At 44.4% G+C, this 21,675-nt stretch overlaps 1 protein-coding gene across 1 annotated transcript in view; it reads right to left on the reverse strand.

Moving 5' to 3' along the window:
- LOC111145612 (ATP binding cassette subfamily A member 1) overlaps positions 1-21,320 on the reverse strand; it is a 126,092-nt gene extending 104,772 nt beyond the window's left edge. Inside the window, exons 1-2 of the mRNA XM_022500621.1 lie at positions 21,262-21,320; positions 689-851 (exon numbers count right to left, since the gene is read on the reverse strand). Of these exons, the coding sequence (XP_022356329.1) occupies positions 689-754 (66 nt within the window). The 5' untranslated portion in view covers positions 755-851; positions 21,262-21,320. The remainder of the gene's footprint in view (positions 1-688; positions 852-21,261) is intronic.
- Positions 21,321-21,675: the final 355 nt, after the last annotated feature.

The following is a 21,675-nucleotide window of genomic DNA, read 5'->3' on the forward strand; positions in this document are numbered from 1 at the left end:
CAAGAGCTAATGTCTGGGCTTCAGGGAGTTCACCATGCCTCACAGCCTTCCCCTTCCTCTGTGTAAAAATATCATTCGCCCGAGCATTAAAGATGATCTTCTCAGGATTACGCAAAGAATTGTGTCCCATCCAGGAAATGAATGGCTTAGAACCTCCACAGAAATCAAACAAATCTCAGTTTTATATTCCTCCCGGCTTGCAGTCAGAGCTGAGAGAGTCCACACAGACACGAAGAGAACCAGTTTCTACAGGAACTGGGCCCTTAACTCACTTAACTCACTTCATTCCCACCTCCCAGAAACAGAAGGGCCCTTGGGTGCTCTTGCAGAGCCAGCGGACCCCCAGGGCTGCAATAAAGGAAAAGAGTGGGATGCTCAGAGGCAACTCTATGACAGATTCCAGAGGTCAGAACCCACGCCTGGGCACTAGCACACACTAAAGCTAACGTTTCTGCCTGGCTCCTAATCTTCCCTCTCTGATAAGCAATAGGGCTACTTCAGGACCACATGGACCTGTGCCCACCAGGGCCAGAGTCATCCGGTCCCTTTGAGAAAACCGAGAGGATTCCCTCTCCTCCTTCCTCCCACCCCTAACTCGAAACCATGAAGAAAAGCAAGGGAGAACACTGCCCCCCCCCACCGCCACCACCCCAACCCACCACCCCGCACCAGAGAATCCCAGGCTTACTGTTTGTCTTCTTCTGAAAGTGAGGTTCTTCCACAGCAGCAACCTCAGCTGAGGCCAGTAAGCCATGTTACCGCTGCTAGCACCCCAGCAGACGCGTGTGGCTCAGGAGCCCGTGGAGGCAGTGGCGGCAACTCACGGCAGGGCCGCTGTGGCTGGTCATTAACTGAAAGATAAAGCAGGAGGGGAGAGCGCTATCAGCCGCTGCTCCAAAGCCGGACGCCAGTGAGGGCTGCTGCTCCAGCCCCCTCACCTTAGACCTCAAGACCCGGATGGGCATCCTCATTGCTCTCAGGAAGTCCCGAGTGCCCAGTTTCTGGCTTCGGGGTTTTCCTGTAAACGCGGATTCTGGAGGCTTTCCAGCAGCCGCCTGGAAGCTAGTCATTATAATTCTAATCATTTTAGCTCCATGGCTGTGATCGTCTGGGATTGGAAAATGCCCTTATGAAAACAAACTCAAGTGTTGAGTCAAAACACTGAGGTTGGAAATGGCATATGGGAATCCCAGAGACCCGCCACCCCTAAGAAAATGCCTCCCTTCTCATAAAATGTTAGCCGCAGTTATAAATTCTGCCTCAAATCTGGAGTAATTTCTGCTATTCCTTGAAAATCTGCTGTGGGGTACATTTTCATCTGGCCACACAGTTGTGTCCTTCAAATGATAAATGGCACCATCGAGAAAGCAGTTTCCCAATCTGGAAAGCCACAGTGCATGTGAGAAGACCCTGAGGAAACACCGGGAAAGTGTCATTGACACCTGGTTCCCAGATGATGGGGACAATCCCGGTGCTGTGTGTCTGTGGAAAGAAAACAATACCCCGTGGAGAAACAAGTCAGCGAACGCAGGCGGAGAGCATCACCTGTGAGAGCAGCAAGCTCCCACTGTCCAGACATATGCACACTCTGGCTCTGCTCCACCTGCGCCTGCGCACGGCCGGGCTGCTCTGCCCGCGCCTGCGCACCGGCCCGGCTCCTCCGCGTCAGGGGCCACCGGTACCACGGAGCGGACTGCTTCCCCATGGTGGGGGAAGGGATGGTTCTCATAAACGGGGGATACAACATTCTGTGTTTCCCGGCTGCCCCTCCACAACTGTATTTATTAAATGCTGGAATTTATACTAAGCACCTGTACTAAAATTAAAGTTGGGGAAGGGGCAGAAAGTAAAAAAAGTGGAAGAAGAAGGGAGGGACACACAGGTCAAAGCTAGGCTCTGCGGGCTCTCGGTAGTCACGAACTCTTGGCAGAAACCAGCTTTACTTCTAAATAGCTCAGTTTATCATTGTGGCCCCGAGTGGAGGGAAGGTGGGAGTGGGAGATTAGGCACGAGGAACAAATAGCAAAAAGAACGAATGCAGTGACCACCTATGGATACAAAACCAAGTATTGGACTAAAAATCTGTGAGTCCAAATGAGATCTCCACGCAAAGATCAGCCTCCAGCAGGATTTTACTCTTTAGTCCCCTACCCCTTGAGGACTTGCATTTAAAACCTCTAGAGAAGGAAAGAGCTTGGAGGGAGTTTTCAGTGTCAAAGAAGGAGGAGTGACTCTACTATTACATTATGTATTTTATTTGTTTTTTTTTTTCCCAAGATTTTATTTATTTATTTATTTGTCAGAGAGAGAGAGAGAGCACACACAACCTGGCAGAGTGGCAGGCAGAGGCAGAGAGAGAAGCAGGCTCCTTGCCAAGCAAGGAGCCAGATGCAGGACTTGATCCCAAGACCCTGGGATCATGACCTGAGCCGAAGGCAGCAGCTTAACCGACTGAGCCACCCAGGTGTCCCTGTATTTTAATTCATTCGTTGACAATCGGACAAATTGGGAATTCCTCCAAAATATTCAAGCTTTAGGACCTCTTTTTTCTCTTTATCATTTGCTCAGCAAATCTTTAGGACATGGACCCTCCCCCTAAATTTCTCACTCCAGAAAGAAGAGTTAAACCAGCAATTCATCCGTTCTGTTGGCAATTTGATTGTTTAAAGATGTCAACTGACCTCCCAGGCACTGAGAGCTAGAATGGGACTGTGAGACATGTTTGTAATCCCAAATTGTTTTGTAAGTGGCCTAGCATAGGGCCTGCATCCCAGAAACACTGAAATAAATAATTAGCTAGGTTTTTCTCATGCAAAAGCTGCCCTCCAGAAATCACTTAGTTGATTTAGAAGCTACAGGAATCTTTTCAGATCCCCAAGGTAACAGTGAGGAGGTTGAAATGCAAGTTTGTAATTTCAAAAAGACAATTAACCTAGCAGAAAGAGCCCCAATAGGGAGTAACCCCAGCTTCCCAACTATGTGCCCTTGGCCAAGCCTTTATACTCTATGGGCATTAATTTCCCCATCAAAATAATGCAGATGACAATAACTACTTTGCATGAGTGTTCAAAGACTAAATAAGATAATATAAATAAGTTCCTGACACAGTACATGGCACACTGTAAATGCCAAAGAAATGAGTTCCCTTCTCCCCACTTTTCTCTGTTCTATCAGTACCTTCTAACAGAGAAATGGTTATGTCCTGTCCAAACATTCATTTCTATTCCATTATTTCTAGCAAACCCATCATGGGTTTCAGGAAAGGTAGTAGGGGCCAGGTAGGAAAGACAAAATCTGAATAGCCTAGTGTTAGAGACCCCCATGGTCAAACCCGAGCACAGACCCCCCCCCAAATCTGAGGGGGAAATCTCAGGGGAAAATAAGACACACCTCGATAGAGTGTTCATGAGTTGAGAAAGGCCAGGAAGAAGTTTTTTGGAGACTCTTTTCCTTTAAGTAGAGTTTCTGAATCTCCAGACAAGGGTTCTGGGCCCAGGGACCCTCCAAGAGACATAGAGAGAAGGTTGTCAGGAAGAAGTAGCCCTAAGCAGCACTGGAGCTCTGCTCTGGCTTCGCTGGGTACACAGACAGGCTTCTCTTCCCAAATGCCCCTCGCAACTTGGCATGGCCCTGGCCTTCTGCATAATTCCCTCCTCCCACTTCAGAACATAGCGATCGGAGCAACTCTGTCCACAAAGGAGGGTTTGGCAATGCCCAAAACCCTCTGCTCAGGTAACTGAAGCCAAAGGGACATTTCTACATTAGTTTTCCATGGAAGTGAACAAACAAACCAAAACCAAGAAGAATGCAGTACTATGTACTAGATTTCTCAATGTTTCAAAGTTAGTCCCACTCTTGCTTCTGCCCTTATGCACATTTCCAGTTACTGGCTGGAAAGGGTCCTACTTCACAATCACCGCCAGTCAATAGGCCACTCTCATCCCACTCCTGGGTGGCCACAACAGCCACGTCACTGGTGTCCCTGCCTCCAGTCTTGTCCCCTCCCATCCATTTATCACAGAGCAGCTAGAGTTGTTGGATGAATTGTGTATCCACATATGCTATGCCCCTCCCTCTCAGAACCCTTTGTCAGCTCCCCACCGTCTGAGGATGAGGTCCACTCCGTATGGTGGTTTAGCCAGTCTCCCTGATGACTCCTACTCCTCTCACACTGCTCCCCACCTCCCAAACACTCCCCAGAAGAAACTACTTACAAGCTCTAAATGGGTCAAACTCTCTCCTACCCTCGGTGTGTTCTCTGTCCCAGAAAACCTTTCTCCCAGTACTGTCAGCCTGGCTAACTTTTCCTCAATCTTAGGTCTCCATTTAGCTGCCCCTTGCCTGGATCCTGCCTTGATGACCTCGCCGGCACCGACACCTGGGTTAGGAGTCCCTCCGGGGTGCTTTCAGGGATACCTCTGTTTTCCCCGGAAGCATTTCTCTCACATTCTGAGTCTGCAGGGACCATTTCTGTTTCCTTCATCACTGTGTTCCTAGTACCTGGCATGTGGCAAGCAGTCAGGGAATGTTTGCTTACTTAATTAACTAAGAGATGGATAGGAGAAATAGGGTTTCAGGATGTAAGGGTGGTGGCATTCCTGGGCCTGCGGTAACTGATTTCTCAACCTTGATTAACTGATTCCAGCAAATTGTCCCCAGAGAGGGAACTCTAGGTTCAGCAGGCTTCTACCACACAGTCTGCAGCCACAAAGGACTGCTGAGCTTTCCCAGGTGATTCCTGGGGCATTCGAGAAAATGTAATTAAATCACAGTCTACTTCCCACAAACACCAGGTTTAGCTAAGGCCTGAGCAAGCCGTCCCAAGGCCAGCAGAGCCAGGAAATCTGCCTTCTGCCAATCTCCATGCTCACATCCTAGGTCCTGCTCTTTCTCTCCAGCTCTTGTCATCAGTCACTCAGGTGGACCCATCCTTTGCCAAATATAACATAGTTTCCACACCCTCACCTTCTTTTGTACAGTATGGACCTTTTTCAAATCTTTTGCTTGTTTTTAAGTAGGCTCCATGCCCAGTGTGGAGCCCAGTACGGAGCTTGAACTCATGACCCAGAGATCAAGACCTGAGCTGAGATCAAGAGTTGGACACTTAACTGACTGAGCCACCCAGGTGCCCCCAGGACTTTTCAAATCTTTAACCAGTTTTTTGGAGAAATTTTCATTTCAAATGCCCCTGGTATTATAAAATTATTAGTAACTAGAGAATACAACAGGCTGCTAAAACTTAACCTTCTCAATTAATAAGCAAAGGTGCTCAACATCATTAGTTGCAGAGAAATGCAAATTAAGACCACAATGAAATACTACTACACATCTGTTGGAAGTATTAAGATTTTTAAAAACAATTTTTTTTAAAGATTTTATTTATTTATTTGACAGAGAGAGATCACAAATAGGCAGAGAGGCAGGCAGAGAGAGAAAGGAGGAAGCAGGCTCTCCGCGGAGCAGAGAGCCCAATGCAGGGCTCGATCCCAGCACCCTGGAATCATGACCTGAGCCGAAGGCAGAGGCCTTAACCCACTGAGCCACCCAGGCGCCCCAAGATTTTTAAAATTTTAAAGTGCTAGCAAGTCATGTGAAGCAACTGGAACTCTCACATGCTACTTATGGGAATGTAAGATGGAACAGATACTTTGTAAAACAGTTTGGTGATTTGTTGTAAAGTTACACACAGACTTATGATACAGCCCAGCCACCTCATGCTAGGTATTTACCCAAAAGATAGAGGAGGGTCTATGTTCAAGCAAAGATTTGTGTGTGAATGTTTATATAAGTCTTATATGGACTTATATAGCCAAAACTGAAAATAACCCAAACGTCTATCAACTAAGGGGTAGATTAAAATGGAATACTACTCAGCAATAAACAAAGAATAAAATACTGATAGGTACAACAGCATAGATGAATCTCAAAAGCCTTACGCTAAGGGAAATGTGCAAGACACAAGAGACCACCTACTAGAGGACTCCTTCTACAAGACATTCTGAAAAGGTAAAACAATGAGGACAGAAATCACATCAGCGGTAATGGGTGGAGGTAAAAACAGGTTGCAAAAGGAGTATTGACCAATGGAAATATTCTAGATCATGACTGTGGCAGTTGTTAGGAAACTATAGAGACATCGAAACTCATCAAACTGTACAAGTTAAAAAGGTAAATTTAACTGTATGTAAATTCTACATCAATAACCTGACTCCCTCCCCCCAAAAATCACTTGCCTTCCATTTTAATAGTTAATCTATTCCACACATCCAATCATGCCTTCGAGGACCTGGGACTGTATAGTGTAAAGTCTGATTATTGTGTGATTCACTAGCAAGGTGAACAGCGGATAAAATATTCATTCAACATATTCATTCAACAAACAAGGAAGCTTTCACTCTGCAAGGGTCCCATTAGCACAATAAATATTATTGAGTGCCTATTATGTGCCAGGTTCTGTTCTAGACACTGGAGATTCTGCAGTGAACAAAAGAGGCAAAGGTCTTGTTCTTGTGGAACTTCTACTCTAGGTGGAATATAGACAAATCACAGTGGGTTGTTAAGGCAGTGGGCAGTAGGAGTAATGAAGAAAAATACAGCAGAGTCAGGGGAAAGTATGGAGGGAGGGGTAACTCCTTTCTGAGGAAGTGCCTTTAGGACAGTGAAATGACACTGGGCTGTGCTACTAGCAAATGGGTCACCAAATGACAGCTGAATTCTTTCAACTTTTCCCTAAACCAATACCAGGAATGTCAGACAGACTTAGTGACGCTGCCAAAAGAAAGAAAAAAAAAAAAACCACCTAATTATAGGTTTACAGGAAGCTTGGTGTGAAGAGGAAAAGAGATGACCCCAGTCAGCACCTACCTCACTGCTCTCCCACCCACCCCCTTCCTCAACAAAACGTGTGGCTCTTTTGAATATCACATGTAGATTTCAAAGAGAGATGAAAAATATAACGAAGAAACGAGGGGAGAGAAAGAAGAAGTCCTGCTCGAAGACAAGGTAGGAGGGTTTTTTCCTCACTTGGCAAAGCCAAAAGAAAAACAGGAACTACTTCCCGTGACTGCCTTCTACCCTTCCCAGGCATTAAATCTGTCTACGGAAATGTAACAGGGGAGAAAAAATGCACATGTTTGCACTGCTGCCAGGATCTCCCCCTAGTCTCTGCGGTAACCAAAGGGTTGGTTGGCCATTTTCCTTCCGCAAGAACGCTGGGAGCACGAGAAGCCAGGACTTACAACTATAGACCTGAGCTTCCATCTAAGGCCGGGCGGGGGGACGACCATGACGATAACCCCTCAGCCAGGACACATGCCACAGGAGGACCGTCCTCAAGCAGGGACCACACCATCACCACTTCTCACTGGGGCAGAGAAGCTGGCCCCTCTAGGCAGAAGAGAACAAGCCCTCCCAAAGCCCTCCTCCAGCTGGTTGTCTCCTCAGATAGAAAAAGTTCCATGTGGTTTTGGAGACCTGTTCCCACCACACCCCTGCCCCAGCTTTAGAGAGAAGCTGAAGCCTCCTAAAAAGCAAGTGACTTGCCCGGACTCAACCCCTAGAGTTAGAGCTACCCCCACACTCCTCAAGAAGTAACTTTTTTCCAACAACTGTTCTATGCTCTTTCCCATTATCATATTTCTCCTATGGTTCTGTTCATTCTCTCGAACACATTTTTCTTACAAGTTCTACCCAAATAGTTCCTACACCCAGAACATGCAGTCAGCAACTAATTTTCATTTTTCCCAAACAATGGTCTTACAACTGTCAGTTCTTTAAATTTTCAATAAGCAAACAAAGTGTATGTTCTGCTTCATTGACAAGTATCTACATAGTTACTAGGAGTGAGGCAGAGGTTGAAATTTGTGACAACAGCTTAGCATCTTAGCATCTCTCCTGATGAAACCTCTTATATCAGCTAACAGCCCGCCAGTAACCACAAAGCAGCAGGTAGATTTCAGGCAGAAGTGAACCATGTCACATATGAACTGAAAATGAGTTGGCACTAAACCTTAACTGATTGTCTATTCATGAGATGTTGATACAAGAGCAAGAACCCCCGATGTAGATGCCCCCTGATCTCCAGAGAGATGTGGAGAGTCCTGCAAAATTAGGATAGGAAACCCGTAAAGGCAGCAGAGCATGCTTGCTTTGGAAAAGGTCTGTTCTTTAATTGCATCTCTGAGCACATGGCTCTGGATCAGTAACCACATTCAGGGAAAAGGCTAATGAGATTACTGACAAGTCAGAAAACCGGGCTGCAATCGGTTCACTGCACCCATGACTGAAGATAGGACAGGGCTGCTGCTGTGGGAAGAAGGCACTGTGACTTCTCCCTGGCTGACCCAGGCTTTAGTCAGCCTAAAGTTCATTTGACTGCCTCAGTTTAACTCCTCTGGGCTCCAGATGCCACCAAGCTCTCTACCTGTACTTAAAGCCATCTTGGCTAATCCCCTCAATTCCACCCCTTGCACTTCCTAACCATCCTGTAGACCCATAAACTTGGTGAAACTGGCCTTAATTGTCACTAGAGCCTACAGAAAAATCACTTGTGGGTACTCAACCACTCCTAAGGGTGTATTCCTACTTAAACCGTAACATTTTAATACTCAAATTTGAGGAGAAAAAAGATGTAAGAAATCCTCCCAGATAAAAAGTCAAGGATAAAAGGAAGCCATTCTATCATTCTAGAAGATTTTGATCATTCTAGAAGAGGCTCTGATGCTATCACAATACCCATTTTTAAAATATAGATTCAATGAATTCTAGCAATTCTAACAATCTGATTCCGGGGACCTTTTTAAAAATATCAAATGCATCATACTTGATTATTACTACCAATTAGTTTATAGAGGAATATATATATTCAATTTCCTGGACAAAAGTATCTGCTAATAGCTAATTTCAAAATGAAGGCTATGAAATGAATACATAAATGAATACATAAAAACTGAAAGAGATCCACGAATATTATCAAATCCATAACTAGCCCTGGAGAAGAATCATTCCTCCTGTAGTTCACGATTTTATTTTAAAGGAGACTCACAAGGTTTAAATCTATTTCTATCACATCACCGATATTTGGACAACCAAAGATCCTAGTTATCACTCTCAACATGGCGGTTGCTACTTAGCTCAAACAGTCTCAAGACTTCTAAAACTGTCAAGAGCCACAGGTTCCAAAAGCAAATCCATCCTGTACCCAAGTTCTTGTTTCACTGTTGTAGAATTATGGAGAAATTCTAACAAAATGTTAGAGATAGCCCTTCTCCCCCTGCTGATTTCCATTAAACAAACACGGAGCAACCTTCAAAGGAAGACTTCAACAAACAATACAACTATTTGCTTTCTCTCTGGTGGGGGGGTGGTTACGCAGGATGTAGGAAAAAGAACCTTTCCTGTTGAAAAGAAATCAACCTGTCAACATTATAGATCATAGAAAAACATTTTTTTAAAAGATTTTATTTATTTATTTGACAGACAGAGATCACTAGTAGGCAGAGAGAGTGGGAGGAAGCAGGCTCCCAGGCGAGCAGAGAGCCCAATGTGGGGCTCGATCCCAGGACCCCGAGATCATGACCTGAGCCAAAGGCAGAGGCTTTAACCCACTGAGACACCCAGGCGCCCGAAAAACATTTTTTTTAACCACCCTCATAATGTCAAAATAAGAAGGACGTGCAAGGGAAGGAACTATTGAAGTCAAACCCCCTGCGCTGTAGAAACACAAGCAAGCAAGTCTCCAAGAGCAATCAATCCTTTATTTGCAGAAAATCTTGACTATCATGTTCCCTCCCTTTCGTTGCTGCAGGAGGGTGTTCCAAGAGAATATTAGGATAAAAGGCTTCGCGACTGTATCAGCAAAAACCACTTTGTTTGGCTTACATCTCTGAAGGGTCAACATCTTCAGATGTCCAAACTTCTCCTAGCCTGAAGGGTTTATTTTTATAAAAGTGCTAAAGGACTTGGGGAGAGAAAAACCCAAATCCCTTCACTGGCTTCCCCTTCCTTTGAGCCTATGCTACTTTACAGGAAACTCCCCCCAACCATCCTTAACTCTTTTATTTTCTTGAATTACCTGGCCTAGCAGAAAGAAGGGAGGTTTTGGAGTCAGAGAAAACTGGGTTGGAATCCTGACTCTGCTAAGCACCAGCACTGGGACTCTAGGGACTCTGAACCCCTGGATCCTCTTCATAAAATAGAACTAATAATGTATACAAAACATTAAGTCAGTTCCTGGAACAAAGTAAGTGTCCAGTAAATGGTAGCTATTATAATGATTAGTGCTGCTGACTTCACAGGGTGAAGCATTCACCAAGGGTGGGGCACAAAGTGGGCCATTTATTAAAGGAATCTCTCTTCTCTCTTCTTTGTTCACAGAAGGTACTATTTCCCTCAAAGGACTTTACAAAATGAACTGGAGCTCTCTCCAGTGCCCAGCTCAGTGGAAGATGTGACGGGGTGACCCTGAAATCCTGGTGCCACTTCTGGCATTGTTTTACCACAAAACCCCCTCTCAGGGACCCCCTCTCAGGGACCCCCACCGCTTACTTATACAATTCTCTCCACACTCTTGGCAATTGGCTCCTATTCTTCATGCAAGCACGCTGCTGCCTTCCTCCAAGTCCTCAGGGCCTGGCTCCATTTCCCTCTCCACCCCACTTCCTGCAGCCTCTATGTCAACTACCTACTTGCTATCTGGACCTTACATTTCCTCCATCTTCTCAGCTCTCCCTACAGTCTTCTCCAGGGTACTGACCTATCGGGTGATCCCTGCTAAAACTGTAAGCCACGTGCACTCAGCAAGCTGGTCTGTCTCACCATCTTATTCTCTGCCATATGGACCCCAGTGCCCCGATGACTCCACGCTCCCTAAACATTTGAGGAAAGAGGGCTTCTGAAGTCCGACCTCAGGAATGGGAGAGAAGAATTAAAACAGGTTCCCTACAGAAACAAATCAGAAATTGCATTGAAAGTAAAGGTTCAGTTAGTTCAAAAGCATGACAAAATTTCCAGCTGTGCTCCAAGAAACTCGGGTTCAAGCTAGAGCACCTTTAATTTGGTTGTTCTCAAAGCTGCTCTAATTTGCTGGGAAACACATTTATTTTCACTGCGTTCATGTGAGCAAAGAAGAATCTATAATTTGCCAGACATAGGCTCTAGAACCCCCATAAGCATGCCAGCTCCAAGAACCCCTCCTCTCGGGGCTCAAGCCTAAATAGAAGACTGCCAGCACTGCTCAGGACTCTTGAACTCTACACCCATAGGCTCAAGTCAAAATCTCGCTCAGTGAAGCATAGCAGCACCTGGGTATAACTTTTGCACCTTGATACTTTATTCCCTTTACTTTTGCCAAAACGAGTTACCTAATCTCCAGGCTCTTGTCCAGTTCTAGCTCACTCAGTGTGACCAAACCCAGCAATCTTGTCCAGAACACCTTTCACCAGCCAGCTCTTACGGCTGAGAAGGCTTGCGTCCTGTGTCTGCGACGCTTGCTTCTGCAGCCCAGCAAGGACCAGGTAACTAGGCATGTGGGAATTTACTCCTGGTTCTTGGCCAGACACACAGGAGTGCAGGTAAGCCCTGCCCTCCCAACTTGACCACTGAAGTCCTTCTCTAAAGTAACCGAAACAAACCATGTTGCTGGCTGCTTTGCTAAGAAGAAAGAGGAGTAAGATCACAAGTTTAAATCCGCATACTTGTGATTCTGAAAAACAAAAACTGAAGGATCTTAGCCTTTTTTTTTTTTTTTTTTTTTTAAAGTACTGGCCACACGAACTCTATTATTTGAGGTTTGGGAGGTTCTTCTCAGAGGAAACAGAGTTGCCTTATTCCAATATTATGATTCTGAGTATTCCTTCTAGAAAGCAGGGTCGCTGAGATTTTCACAAGTCAAACATTTTATGTGTCATATTAAAAAGTGCTCAAGGAGAAAACAACATGAAACTTGGGTAGAACTCTTGCTAGCCTGCTTTTTTCAACAGTGGTTTTATAGCAGCATTTAAATACCTACACAACCAGGCAGCCATGTGCTAAGTATCTACTTCAGGAGAGCACCAGCATCCCCAAATAGAGCTCAGCATAAAGAACAGAGTGCCTTTTGGTCCCTGAATCCCATGGGGGCACCAGCACTCCCCTTAATGGAGCCCACTGTCAGACAACCTTCCGTTTGCTCAGCAGAGGAGTAGAAAGCCACGCTGTGATCATGTGAAATGTGACCGGGATTGAAAACTGGAAAATGGCACTAATTCCACCAAATTTGCAAATCCTGCAAAAGGACTAACAACTGAATAAACATAACTTGACCAAAGGCTTTCTTTCTCTTGAACTCAAGGTCCGTAATCATTAAACACACACACACACAGAGCACTCTGCCTTGAATCACAATTAATCTTAACCAGCCAAAATTAGCACAGGGTTTTGTACTTTTGCATAAAGGAAACAGATCCCAGCAAAGACTGAACCTTCAGCACTGCTGTGGGGATTTCCTTTCGATTCAAACTTATAACCAAGGAGCACTTTTACTGCAGAGAGAGAATGAAAAAAAAAAAAAAAAAAAGTTGAAAAACCTCTTAAGATTCAAACTGGATCAACAGACAACAAGTAAATGAGGCGAGTCCAATTTTCAAGGATTCAGTGTCCATTGTAAGCTGAAAAGGACAGACTTTTATAGACACAATTTCTTTTTTCTCTCCTGAAAGGACACTATAAATATCACCCAAAATGTTGGTACATCAGTAAGAACCCTGGATTAAAGACATATGGGGCCAAGTTTTTAATTTCCAGTTAATGACTGCCGGGGTGTGAATCTAGGCGAGTCCCTCTCCTGCTCTGAGCCACAGAACAGAAAACAAGTCTTGATGATGAAGAGGCTGGAGGAGAAGATCTTCTGAATCTAAAAAAACACTGCCTGGAGCTTGGGGATCAGACTCGAGTTTGAATCCCAGGCATTGCCATTAGCGAACTACGTGAACTGAACAAGTTACTAACCCACTCTCTGTATCAGGTACACCATCTGAAAATGGTGGCGACCTCCACATTCCCCCAAATGTGAGAAGAGGCCACACAAGATGGATTTAAGAGCTACTCAAATTCCAGGCGAGCCTGGGTGGCTCAGTTGGTTAAGTTTCTGCCTTCAGCCCAGGTCAGGACCTGGGGTCCAAGAATCGAGCCCCCCTGCTCGGTGGGAAGCCTGCTTCTCCCTCTGCTCTTCCCCCCACTCATGCTCTCTCTCTCTCTCTAATAAATAAATAAAATCTTTAAAGAAAGAAAAGAGCTACTCAAATTCCACTTAGAGGATTTTAGATGGACAGGCACAGTATTAAACTCGGACTCACACATGAGAAAAATTCTATCTTTTCAGCACTTTTTTGGCCTTTACAAAAATTTTTATTACATTAAGGAGAAAGTCTGTGTTTGGCCTTTTCTTCAGCACCTCTTTAACGCAAGCCAATTCCGCTTTTTACCAAAGTTTCGAAAGCAAGTTTATTTTATAGACAAGACTATTGAGAAAATTAAGTTGTTTTCACTCTATTTTGTGACTAACATTTTATTTGAGGCAACTGTGATCAGTTCTCAATTTAAAGGACACACGTAACGTTGACTTTTAAAAATCCATTAATGATTACAAAAACGTGGGTCAACTGAAATAACTTGAATGGCTGATGTGCCGCCTACCAAAGATACGGTGACAATGACAGAAGGTGACCTGGCAGAAGGCCTAGTCCTCGGCCGTGCTCGTATCTACCCACGGCCGGTGGGGGGAATGTCAGTCAGTGAGGAACAGGAGCAGAGGGCGAAGTGCAAACAGAAGCAGCCACAGAGGATGAATGTGAGACTCCAGAACAATGAGAAGCCAAAAACTAGCCAGGATGGGGCTCCTCAAGTCCAAGTCAGAGGCATAAGGAAAACCTGTGGAGATTCAGTTAACAAATAGTTATTAAGCCACACTCATCACTGGCGAAAAACCGAGTCAAGTTCAAGGATGCCTCTTATAATGGAGGAAAAAGCTATCAAAAGTCTTATTTCAAAGAGCCCTGAATGCCAAGCTAAAAATCATTACGGTGGCAGATCCTCAAAGTCTTTTGACATTTGTTCAGAACCCCAGCACTTTACACAGTATTTGAAAAAATATCTGCTGAAGAAATGAATACCAGTTTCATGGTACTTTCTGCGTATTAACACATTTTTCTAATCATTTATCTTCCTCTTCCCTCCCTCTTCCACTACCAAGGACCACACCCCACCCCAGCTAAGATAAACCGCCACCTCCATCCCAAAGTCCTGCATCTGGAAGTAGAGAAGGATCCTCAGGTCAATCTAAACTCTAGTTTGGGTCTTCACATACTCGCTGCCTTTCCAAGGAAAGCTGCTGCTTCCCTCAGTGTTGCCTTTATGTCAAACTTGGATCATCTAAACACCAGATGTAATCGATTTCAAACTGCCACCCCCTTGGGGACTTGATTCTTCAAGAAAACAAGCTTGGTTTGACCCTTGGCAAAAGCAATTATTCCCAACCTGGCATCCCACAGGAATTTTGCAAAGCAAGTGTAAATAGGGATATGAAACTTCTTTGCGGCATCTTTCCTCCTCTTTTGCCCCCCCTCCTCCAAGTCTAAAACCTCTTGTTCCTTTTTCTCCCTTTTTCTTCCTTCTGGTCCCAATCTGTTGTGATCTCTGTAAAAACAAATTCAGGACAATGCTTCAGAAAGCTCATTGTCTTGCCCACCTACCCCCAGTGAGAGTCTTCTGCGGTATTTAAGAATATCCTTATCTGGTTAGTCCAGTTCTCATCCTCTCATAGGCACCGGCACTCCTTTCCACATAATTGCTTAATAGGACTACGGCGTGAGTATGAGAAGCAAAACCTACACCCATAATGGAGATATATCCAGGCCTGAGAGTCCAAATGAATATTTTATCTCCGAGAGATCCTCCAAATGGTGAAGTGGAGACAAGAACGATATCTCACTAAATAATATTTGCTCTATTGAAATGTATTGAGATGAACCAACTCCCCCTTCCTTTGCATTTCAGATGAGAATGCCTTTTTGGATCTATGATTCACATCCTCCTCCATTAACACAGATAAATAGGCAATTTCAACAGCTTTCTTGCCTGTACTTTCCTCTCTTCCCATCACCTTTCTGTGTCACCTTCACACTCATCAGGAATACTTGTAGGCATTCCCTGGGCATCTTCTCTCTACCTCACGAAACCCACATGATCTGTTACACTAATGTTGAGGAGGCCCTGCAGAATGTATCTCTGAGCAGCCACAATCAAAGAATCATCCTTTTCCTAAATACAGACCTAGAGCTGGAGGATGTAAACATGAAAAGGGCTCTTTAAAAGTCATGCGCTTCCTCCTCTTTCATTTTATAAACCAAGAACGTAAATCCTGGAAAAGTAAAATTAATTCCCCGAGGTCACATGGCTCTTTAGTGGATTTCTGAAATTATATGTAGAATATAATTATATGTAATTATACATAAAATTTGAAATGTATATGACTATGTATATTTTTTCTGAAGAGAATCCATTGTTTTCATTATATGCTCAAAATCATTAAAAATCCTCTCCCAATAAATGATTGGTTATATATGTAAAAATTTTTTTCTGGGAAATGTCCCACACTAAATACCAGTTATGATAAAACATCTGGACTTCAAGACTAGCCAGATAAAATGCTTTGGCTTCCAAATGCTTCTTGGAAGTTGGATTTGGCATAGAAAATGCTGTAGTTTTAAACAAATACACACACATACATACACACACATACACACACACACAGAATGAAGAACAGATCTTATGCATAAAAGGTTATTTTGTTTTTTTTTAAAGTATTTAAATTCTATATTACTTGGTGAATTATCTCATTCTTGTCTTAAAAATTAATTAATGTGCAAATCAAAGTATTTGACAGTGAGATGTCACAAATTAAAGCATTTTCACAAATCACAGCTGCCTCAAAAAAGAGAAATGAAACTGAATGGAACCAGAATTGTTTGTTCTACAAAAACTAAGCTGGGGGGCGCCTGGGTGGCTCAGTGGGTTAAAGCCTCTGCCTTCGGCTCAGGTCATGATCCCAGGGTCCTGGGATCGAGCCCCGCATCGGGCTCTCTGCTCAGTGGGAAGCCTGCTTCCTCCTCTCTCTCTGCCTGCCTCTCTGCCTACTTGTGATCTCTGTCTGTCAAATAAATAAATAAAATACTAAAAAAAAAAACCTAAGCTGGCCTAAATTGACTATGGGCTAACATTTCTCAATCTCTATCATAAACCTAACCTTAACTATTATAACTCATAATTAACTATTATAACTCACATCCCTCTATTTCTAATGCTTTTCTACAATTATGCCATCATTCTAATTTGTCTTTTAGAATACAGCAAGGAAACATTAGTTTCCTGTTGTCTTTGTCTGACTCATTCAAGTCAGCTTTTATTGAACCCCTTTCACATCAAGGGGGTTGAATTAAAGACTGGGGAGAATGAATCAAAGACGTTCTCAAGGAGAAGCATACACTCAAGAGGAATACAAACAAATGTTAACTATAACAAAAGAATGCAATTAAATACATGGCATGAACACTGCAGTGAACCAATCTTACGGGAGTAAAAAAGAAGGGGATAATTTTCACTCTGTGTTGGCAGGAAGGAGGGAATCCAGCTTACGAAAGGGATGGCATTCAAATCAGTTCTTAAAGTTAAGTTTTCAAAATGGAAACAGACAGGACTTCAAAGTTTATTTTGTTCCAGGACCCATGTGTGATGCACCTGCAATTTGCTGTCAGCATGAATCCTTTGCTTTCCTACAGTTTATCATCTCAACGGAAAGCAGAGTAACTGAAACTCTATCTGAAAGCAATTTTACATATGAGATTTTCATTCTCTGGCCTTAAATACTTCCAAAATGTACCATTCTAATAGCATGTACGCTGGTCACCTATCCAGGAAACTATTTTGGGGTTAAAATAACCAGATGAAAAGGAGAATCACTCTTTGCCTTTTGCTACTATTTCTTTTGTCAAAACTGGGTATTTTGACAAAGTCCTTACCTGGATATTGGTAAATTCATGGAAATTCATCCACCCTCAGCTTCACTACCTAACAAACTCCATGAGCAGGCTCCTTAACCTGTCTATACCTCAGTCTCCCCCTCTGTAAAATGAAGATAATAATAGTACCTACCCTAACATTGTTCTCATGACAATGAACTGAATCATCATGTAAAATGCCTAAATCAATATTCAGCACCCAGTAAATCAACAATAAATGAAACTGCTTCTAACCGAGCAGAAATACTTTCTAAGAGTTGATTTCTAATTTGCTATCATAATTTAATTTTTTACAAAGCAGACTTTCAAAGAAAGATGCCTTAAGAAATGGGTAAATTTGATTCCTAGACAGTAATAGCAATAACAGAGAAATAGCTTATTTCAAAAGATCCACAACATAATTAAGGATAGAACAAGCAGGAACTGTATTGTACTACAACCAAAAAAAAAAATCCTCCCATGTTAGAATTGACAGCTAAACTAATGGTTCTCCTTCCTTTGTCTTTTGTTCCTTAGATTTTTATGGCCAAATACTCTGCCCTTCCATTCTATATGTATTACACAGGAAAACACTTTGATAGCATAGACTTACTCACAAATACCTGACTGAAGCAATAGTAAAATTTTCATTTTAAACCAAGAAAAGTATTCGAGTTGAGTAAATTTTATTGTCTGTTCTTTCCATGGTGTCGCAATCCCCTGTGCAACCTATGTCCCAAGCTGAAGAGAATTTGGTTGGCTCACTCCCAACAAACAAGGGAAATACGATACAGGCTGTAGAGTCTGATAAGGTCTCCAGCAGATGAATGGACCATAAACATAACAAGCATCCTCAAAAGTCCTCTGCTTACAGCAGCTGAAATTGTTCCCACCTCAACGTTTAGTGTGGGCATTAAAGTACTCTGGGACTCACTGGCTGGGTTCAAATCTTAGTTTTGCCAACTCACAAGACGTGTGACCAGGGACAAGTTAGCTAACCTCTCAGTCTCTTCATTTGTAAAACAGGAATAATAAATGGGTTTGCTGTAGAGATTAAATTGGTTAGAATTTGAAAAGCATTTGGACTAGTGCTTGGTACAGAGTGCTATATAGTGTCTATTAAATAAATATTGCAATAACTTTGGCATTTATGATTATTTCCACATGCAGATATGAAGAGGGTCTCCGTTTTTTTTATGTAGGCCCTCTCCCAGACCAGTTAAATAAAACAAATTTTCAGAAAGATCATTTAAAAGCTGATGCCAAAGTAACAGCCATAAAGAGCATTTTACTTGCATTATTTAATACCCAGACAGTAAATGAAAATGTATTTGGATTTGAGAGTATTTTAGAAATACAAAACCACATGTCTACTGGTAATTTCTAGATTCCAAAATGTTCATAATTAAAGAGTCTAAGGTAATGTCACTTAATTACAAGCTAAAAACTGAAATAGCAAAACTATTGACAATTCTCAATCACTATGAGCCTAGCATAAGTCACTTGGTTGATGGGAGGTCAGATCCCTAAACAAATTTTTTTGATGGAAAAATATTCCAACTTCTCTCCATATAAGGTAAATACTACTGAAGATAATAAAAAGCTGTGTTGCTGAGTTTCATTCATTTTTAATAATGTAAGCATTGGACTTCCTAGAGCAGAGGTTGAAAACAACCAAGCCCTAACCACCCTTTTTCAATCCTAGACTGACCATAGTCTCACATGAACTGTAAATATCCCCTAAGTAAAAAACGTGTCCATTATAGGCCTCTATTTAGATGTAAATTAAAATATTTAGGAGAGTTGGGATTTCAAAAGCTCATGAGGACAGGAGACACACGTATCACAGGTGGCCCCTTCAAAATCAGGTTATGTTATTCTGGAACATGAGACTTGTCCTTGCAAGGGAATTACTCTGACTAGAATTGCAATTCTTGTCCCTTAAATGGATTGTGGTTATCATTAAGCCTAGTCACTCTGATTCTACTGCTGTTTGTTTTTGTTTTTTCCAAGTAGATACCAATTTGCTCTGCATATCCAATATTTTTTTAAAGATTTTATTTATTTATTTGACAGATAGATCACAAGTAGGCAGAGAGGCAGGCAGAGAGAGAGGAGGAAGCAGGCTCCCCGCTGAGCAGGGAGCCCAATGCAGGGCTCGATCCCAGGACCCTGGGATCATGACTTGAGCTGAAGGCAGAGACTTTAACCCACTGAGCCACCCAGGCGCCTCGCATATCCAATATATTTTTTTTTAACTCTATCATGAATTATTTGCTTTATAGGAGCAGTTGGGGAACAGGCTGACAATGAAAACTTTGTACTTGAAAATTATTATTCTATCTGAAGAGGTTCTACTCCAAAACATTCTTCATGCTTTCACACTTTCTTTGATATGGGAGAAGTGTCTCAAGGGAATGATTCAAACAACAGAAAGCCTCCATTATTTTTGTGGTAGGGATGAGGGAAAATGGGCTGAAATAAAAGGGGAGATGAGAAAAGAAGCACTTTGTTAGTTAGGGTTTAAGTTCTGTCTGAAAAGAAGATCAAAACTTATGTTTGGGTCCCAAACTATTGTTAAAAGAACCAGTAAGACTGCCTTTGAACTTGGAAAATGCTGTAAGGTACTGGGCGGTTGGGGGGGCGGGGGTGCAGATGGGGCCTTAAAAAGTGACTTGCTGATTTTCATCACCAGGGAAATGTTTTATAATATCAAATTTGTCCTCTTTTACGTTAATGTATATACCACTCACTTTGTGAAGTGTCACTGAATAATAGTTTGGGGCTTTAAAAGGTGATGGTATCAACGCTGCAAAAGATAAGGGCCAATTACTTCCAGAGCCTGATGCTTCTCTCTCTCTCCATCTCTCTCTCACACACACACACACACACACACACACATACACGCATACGCACACCTTGTTTATTTCCTTCTATAAGATTAAGTGCTGAAAAACAGACACCTACACACATCCATGGCACTGGCCCACGCCAAGAACCTTCTCATGTAACAAGGGTCTGGGAATCGGGAAACATTCTGATTAAAAAAACAAAAAACAAACAAACAAAAAAACCGGCCTTTTCGCCTGATCCCCCAGGCTTCCTCCCAATCTCCAACCACCCGTCTTCACCGGATCTTAGTCGGAACCCAAAAGCGATAGCCCCTTGTGAAGGCCGGTCCCCCTCCAGCCACAGGGTCGATTCCCAGGCCTTTCGGACAGGAGGCGCTGCGGGCCAGTCCCCCGGGGCCACCGGCAGCCGGAGCCCAGCCTTCCCCCATCCCCACCCGGCCCAGCCCCGCGGCGGAGCTTCGAGTTCTGCGCCGCCCGCCGGGGTTACTCCCGGTCATTCCGCGGCACCGGCTGGCCCCAGCTTCCCCATCCGTGCCCGGCCTGAGGCCGCCCCAGGAGACTAAACGGCAAAGGGCAGGAAGGATGGGGGGGTAGGGGAACCGGCATCTCAGCTCCAGGTCTCCGCAGGCTCTTCTTCCAAGTCTTTTGTTTTTAAAAGGAACAAAACGCGTCCCCTCGCTGCGCGAGGGACACCAGCTGGGTGAGCGCACGGGGACCAGACGCAGGACCCCAAGTCAGACAAAGCCCCCGAGGCCTCAAGTGATCAACAGCGCTACAGACCCCGTTTGGGGCACCACCCAGTCGAGTTCTTGGGGAACAAGAACGCGCCTCTCCAATCCGGGGGCGGACGGGGCGGATCCCCAGGTCAGACCCCGACTCAGACCAGCTCCTTAAAGAACGCACTGGGGACTCAGTGCTGGCATTCGTCTCGGTGGGCGCCGGCCGACCCGCAGCCAGAGGGGTTTCCAGCCGGCTCAGGCTCTTCCGAACAAAAGGAAGCGCTCGGAGCTGGGGCTGCCACTTTCCGCTCCCCCACCCCCACCCCGTGCATCAGCGCCCCCAGTAAGACCAGAATCCAACCCCCCCCCCCCCCCCACACACACACACAATCGCACTGAGCCCGCGGTACGGCTCCCGGGTCTCCACGCCCAGAGATGCTTCCCCGGCCCCACCGCCGGGTGAGCCCCGAACGCAGCAGCGCTAGCGTCTCTGGGTCGCTGGAGCTCGTCCTAGGACGTCCTCTCCATTTACACCGCCCCCGCCCCACTTGCGCTGCAAGAGGTGGGGGTTCGGACTAGTCCCAAAAACCCAGCGCTTCCCAGAGCCTCCTCGGCCGCGAAACAAAACAATAACGCCCAAGTCACTGGAGAACCTCTTACCTGTTTTCCACTTTTGTGCGTGCGTCTTTTTCCCCCACCCCTTGAAAAACCCTTCTGGAGAAGGGGAAAAGGAAAAAAATAAAATAAAATAAAATTTTAAAAGGGGGAAAAGAGCAAAGCGGCCCCGAGAAATTGGCTCTGGCTGAGCCGGTCCTGCGGCGCCCCCTGCCCTGCCCACCTGCTCCGGAGGAGAGAGGTGTCGGCTGGGCTCGACGGGTCCCTGCCCCACTCACTCTCCCTCAGAATTACCGGGGTTTTGCCGCGACTAGTTCCTTTTATAGATTCGGCTGCGCTGAGCGCCAGGGTTACTATCGGTCAAAGTCTGTTCTCTCCCTCCTTCCCCGCCCCCTTCCCCGGCCTCTGTTTATGTAGTTCAGTCACTCAGCAGAAAGCACGTGGAGCCGCGCCCCGCCC

The sequence above is a fragment of the Enhydra lutris genome, unplaced genomic scaffold (genome assembly GCF_002288905.1).
Source record: "Enhydra lutris kenyoni isolate GAN:26980312 unplaced genomic scaffold, ASM228890v2 scaffoldscaffold13, whole genome shotgun sequence".
NCBI lineage: Eukaryota > Metazoa > Chordata > Mammalia > Carnivora > Mustelidae > Enhydra > Enhydra lutris.